The sequence below is a fragment of the Bombyx mori genome, chromosome 10 (assembly GCF_030269925.1).
Source record: "Bombyx mori chromosome 10, ASM3026992v2".
NCBI lineage: Eukaryota > Metazoa > Arthropoda > Insecta > Lepidoptera > Bombycidae > Bombyx > Bombyx mori.
Genome location: NC_085116.1, coordinates 13,717,651 through 13,723,650, shown reverse-complemented (window position 1 = coordinate 13,723,650; position 6,000 = coordinate 13,717,651). Strand labels below are relative to the sequence as shown.

The following is a 6,000-nucleotide window of genomic DNA, read 5'->3' as shown; positions in this document are numbered from 1 at the left end:
TTTAAGGCCCTAAGGCCCCTAGCCGGGGCAAAGGAATTCGACAGTATTTTGGCAACGCGATTGATCTTGGGCTACGCGCTATACTTCGGGCCAGGTTAACCTGATCGTCTTCATCTCCACTGCGACAAGGCTTCCGTTGGGATGTGTGTGGGCTCTCCTAAGCTTATCCATGTCCATTTGCGATGCATGATCTGTTTTTTAATTGGCATTTTCCCGACACGCCTCACATAAGCGTTCGTTATAGTCCTTTTAAGGCAAAAAAATGCAAAGTATTTTCCGCAAGCAGCGGTTGATGAAAAACTGAATTTGCTGCGTGATTTTTTTGATTACCTACCTTCATGTTTCGCACCCATACAACAAGACAAATTTCACATTTGAGACATTTGGAGATTTTCAGTTTAACTCTGCGAGTCAACTTCTTCGACAAATCTTCTCATCTCGCTATAGTAATGAGTCGAAGTTGTGAGAAGGCAGCCCGCGGTTGGCTATTCTAAAAGCTGTGTTTTCTGCTCCTCTAATTTACGACAAAATATTACCTAGATATGCGAACTGTTGCATTCGTTGTGTCGGTTCTATGCTGTTTTATTAAAATATAAAGCTTTTTCTTATTGAATACGTGGTGGCAGAAATGGATAGAAGTTTTAGGTACCACAAGAACCGGTCACCGTCCTCGTCGAACCCGTAATTTGCAACGAAGGGCTTGATGAGCGAATTAACCCATAGACACAGCCCACTGGGTTTCTGATCTTCTCAGTGGGTCGCGTTCCCGATCCGGTGGCAGATTCTGCGAAGCCACTGCTCTTGCTAGGGTCAGTGTTAGCATCACTCCGGCTTGAGCCCCGTGAGCTCACGCCGAAATAGCCTCTCAAGGTTATCAGCATAGGTAGGATAAAAAAAAGAAGGATAGAAAACTATAAGGAGAAGCCATAAGAAATATTGTCCGGTAGGAACACAAAATAAAGATACGGCAAAGGGGTTAATATAGGAGAAGTATTTATCCCGGTCGGCGGTGTGTCGCGTTCCGACCCGGCAGGCTGGTTCTGGCACAGCGAGGTATCCCGGAACACCAGCAACATCGCCCGGGCGGCCCCGTAGTGCCTCCGTAGCGCAGAGACCGGCGTCGTTGGTCGTCGACTATCGCCTCGACGACCCGTCGGTCAGGCGTCCTCGGGGTGGCGCCGCGTGTCGTTGTAGTGTTGACTGCGGGAACCCCCCATACTCTGACCGGGTTCTGACCTCGGAAGGAGATCGGACGTCGGGGGTAAGAGTGCAGGGGAGTCGTTTAGTGAGGTAGGGCCCTAAAATTCCTTGGGCCCGCGGTCTTACAATCGCGGACCAGTCCCACATACACCGCGCGCCCCCTAGATGCGGGGACCTCGTAGGAGGTTTGACCTCCGGCCCGAAAAAAATAGAGGAAGTATTTATACTATTATTATTATTCAAATTAAAAGCACTTGACTACCGCAACATACATGGTAAGATTTATATGCTTGTGAAGACACTGAGAAGGGCTCTTGAGTTGGCTTGCTCTGAGAATTTGGCTTTGTATTCAGTAAAAAGGTAAGTTTCATGGGATTTTTGATAAAATCTGATGAGCCACATTCAGAAATGGTATGTTCCACGGGGAGTAACTTTGAGGAATCGTTTGGAATGATACAGTCATCTCGTTTTTATCATCGCACCGCCCGCCACTGAAGTAAAGATTATCGATACTACCTGGACCCATTGCGTTCATTCACAGTGCGTTTACCGAGACTTGACATGTCCACATTTGTGCTCCTTCATAGACATAACTTTACTCCTCCCATATTCACATCCTCCCACATTCATTCATTCACATAACTTTACTCCTCCCATATTCACCTAAAAGTTACATCCATTACCATAGTTACTCCTTGCTCAAGAACAGTCAGACCTTCAAATTAATAGCTTTAGACTATTATATTATTATATTAAGAAACTTATTTTATTATGTTGAAGTCGTCGTGGCCTAACGGATAAGACGTCCGGTGCATTCGTGTTGACCGATGCACCGGGAGTTTGAATCTCAGGCGAATGTCAATTTTTCTAATGAAATACGTACTCAACAAACGTTCACGATTGATTTCCACGGTGAAGGAATAACATCGTGTAATAAAAAATCAAACCCGCAAAATTATAATTTGCGTAATTACTGGTGGTAGGACTTTTTGTGAGCCCGCGTGGGTGGGTGCCACCACCCCGCCTATTTCTGCCGTGAAGCAGAAACGCGTTTCGGTTTGAAGGGTGGGGCAGCCGTTGTAACTATACTTGAGACCTTAGAACTTATATCTCAAGGTGGGTGGCGCATTTACGTTGTGGATGTCTATGGGCTCCAGTAACCACTTAACACCAGGTGGGCTGTGAGCTCGTCCACCCATCTAAGCAATAAAAAAAAAAAAAACATATTATGCAAGATTTTCTGGCCGTTAATTTGTTGACAACTATAAATTATGTCTTTTTTCCAAGAGTTCATTGGGGGTTTACACTTGTAGGATAAATGAGCTGCTAATAAAATAGAAAGTGAAATTTATAAAACTAATAAATTATATTTTTTTTCCATCCCTAGCTTTCTGTTCTTTGTACATTTTGATAACTTTTTTATTGGGTATTAAGTTTTTACTTAATCCAGGACGCTTGAGTTTCTTTTTATTGACTCCACCTTCCCATATTACATCATCTGTATTAGATACTGGATCCAGTGTTGCTTCAGGAGGCGGTGCTGCTGTCATTGTGCCTGCCCCTTCAAAAATAACTGACTTGTATTGCTGTGAAAAAGAAAATTAAACTCTTAGTCTGCCTGGATAACTTCTATTTTTTATTTATTTATAGTAAGTATCATCATCTTAATCTTTTTTTAATAATAGTACATCAAATTATATTACACACAGTATTATGTGCATAATTTTTATGATTTGTTCATGAATATTCTAATTTACTAACCACTAAATTAGTCACTTTTCAATAAACTTTGTGATTTAAAAATTAACCCCTCAAAATTTTTAACTTTCCATTGAATGGCTGTAAGGTATTTTCTTAGCCTAAACAGATAAGTACCATCATTCTACATACTTTTTTTTGAGACAGTCCTGCATCTTGTATTGTAGGGTAGGTCAGCCTGTACAATACACTAGATTTCAACCTCATATCAAAATGAGGTCAGACTGAGTTTGAGCTGACTTAAAGGATAAAATATATACTCATATCCAATTATTCCATAGGTTTAAATCTGACAGCCATGTACCAATTTCACAAGTAAAATATGCTCTTACCATATTATTGTTCATGAATGACTTCCACAATGAAACAATAGCAAATAGTAAAAATCAAACTAGCAAAAATGTAATTTGCTTATTTATGAATAACATGGTTATACATATTATTATGTAGTATAGTAATTCTGCATTAATAAAAACCATTACCCTAGCTACTTATGCTGCGAAGCATTTTTGCATTCCAGTATGAAGGCTTGGAACAGTTGTTATACTACAATTGAGACTTAGCTTCAAGGCTTCACTCAAGTGTGAAGTAATAGTGTGTAACATTCATATTGTCATGTTAAATGGACTCCTGTATCACAAAACAAAAAGAATATTTTTGTTACCTGTTTCTCAGCCTCTAATTCTTCTGGTGTCTTCTGTATATCAGTGTCATGTGCATATTTACAGTTATGTCCAAACCGACATCTTCCTTTTCTGTGATTCCAACATATCTTCCTTCCATTTATAGTCTGCATTCCATCTTTACCTGGAACCTTACAGTCAAAGCCTATGTACTTGACGATTGTATGCCTGGTTTGATTACGGACTTTCCTACTTAAAAGTTTGCACCGGTATTAGTGTTGAAAACTTTAATATTAGGGTTTAATCGTTTTAATTTCAAAGGAGTAGCTTAAATTAGGTAAATTGTGATGAGCTCATGTTTGAACAATTTCAGCCAATTTCATAACTTGTGTTGTTAGAAAGTCAACATATACCATTTTCACATGTTTTTCTAGGATCGCTGCTTTCGCTTGCTCAGCTGCCACAAAAGGATTGGAAAAGACTGATGTTTGAATAGTGCTTTCTCCCAAGCTTGGTTTTGGTAATTTCTGCTTCGGAGTCTCTGTAGTAGATCTGAAAAAGTTATTACTTCCTATTAGGGGGACTTTTACATTCGAGGTGAAAACATTGACATTTGTAATTAGCTTACTCTTCTGTCTCGTCACATTCATCACTGCTACTACTGGAAGATGTTCCATAATCCAAAAGAGCGTTCATTTTCTGGTACAAATGAACTTATTAATTAATAATAAAACTTGTTTATTGTTTGTTGTAATCTGTTCAGTAGACATTAGACGGTTTGGTTTTTTTAAAGGGATTTTATGACCTGGTAACTGAGACCTTTAAGATGTTATATTCTTATTTTTATGAAAAACGATAATATGGAGTGAAATGAAATGAAGATGATTACTTTGAGACATTAATCAACTGGGATGAAATGAAGTGAAATGAGATGAGATGATAATATGGGATGAAATATAATCTCAGTAAAATGGTGGTCATTTACTGAGATTTTTTCAATGGACTTTTTGGAGGATCCCGAGAAGCTTTGTTTCATTTTCTCACATTTGTGCACTTTCACAGATATGAAACAGTAAAGGCGAATTTACATTACGAAATTAGTGGCATGAAATTAATTTCGTGACATTAGTTTTATCTACAGTTTCACGTGTAATTTAATACTTTCGTAATGCATGCGTTAATTTCATGCATGCAAATTAGTGTCATGCAACTAATTTCATAGTGTAGACGCGACGTGAAACTAATGTCGTGAAAGGGCCTGCGCTGTGCGGACGTGTGTATTGTTAGTTCGGGCGCGCTTCAAGCGTTGAAAATGGCAAACCAACGATGGAGTACAGAAAAAAATATAGATCTTATTAATGAATATCAGCGATAAGGGTGTCTCTGGGACCCGAAACATCTATAGTAAAAAATCAAAATTATCTTCACTCATTCGAAAATAGTTTTTATAACTCTCAGAATCTTCATCTGCTAATTCAGGGACTAACTTTATTGCACCTAAATGCCTTCTTGTTAACCACCCTCGAATCTACCAAAGTATTTTTTTCTTGATAGCCTTTTTTAAGTTTGTAGGTACATAAGCATTTCTTTACTACTTTGCTACACTGAATATAGCAAAATATAGCTCTGATGCTGATGGCGCCATGGTTCCTGCGATACTGTGGATTTCGCGACACTAATTTTTTACGAAATTATTTATTTATTCAACTTAATGCACATAAGTACAATGGCGGACTTAATGCCTCAGGCATTCTCTATCAGTCAACCAAGGGTGGTGTAGAGAATCCTGTGGCAGGTGCATAACTTAATGTGAAACAACCAAACTACATTATACAATAACAAACACATACACGGTATATACATATATATAATCACATAAACAACGTACACAATTCTATATCATGATAATAATATAAAATTTACACATATATCTATATATAATCTCTATCATATACTCACATATTCACATACATATACATATTCACATACATATTCATATACACACTTAAACACAACTTAAAAATATAATAGTACAAGAAAATTGTATATTGCACAGAACACACTACATTGCAGGTCAAATTGTTAAGTTTTTAAGTTTCTCCAGAAAAAGTTGGCGAACCTTTATTTTGAAAGTTAGGCGATCAGTGATCATCCTAACATTAAGAGGAAGTGAATTCCAAAGTTGAACAGATTGAACTACGAAAGACGAACGGACCAAACTAGAGTTGTGCGTGGAACAGTGCAGGAGTAAATTAAAGGAACGCAAGTCCTTATCGTGCAAAGAATGTAAATATTTAAAGTACTGAGTCAGATAGGAGGGAGGAGTTGGGCATGTTAGTATAGAATGAAGCGTAGTAAGAGCATGTAGATTACGGCGCTCGCGAATGCAGTTGTTGAGAAGGCGGTCGAGTTTGTTCAA

General features: G+C 38.5%; 1 protein-coding gene across 1 annotated transcript; it reads right to left on the bottom strand.

The window, feature by feature from the left end:
• Positions 1-2,547: 2,547 nt before the first annotated feature.
• LOC101745170 (uncharacterized) lies at positions 2,548-4,899 on the bottom strand. Its single transcript, XM_004921583.4, has 4 exons — positions 4,210-4,899; positions 3,995-4,133; positions 3,623-3,772; positions 2,548-2,786 (listed from the first exon to the last, which is right to left on the bottom strand). Exons 1-4 carry the CDS (start codon positions 4,275-4,277, stop codon positions 2,565-2,567), a joined length of 579 nt encoding a protein of 192 aa, XP_004921640.1. The 5' UTR covers positions 4,278-4,899; the 3' UTR covers positions 2,548-2,564.
• Between the last annotated feature and the right edge of the window lie 1,101 nt (positions 4,900-6,000).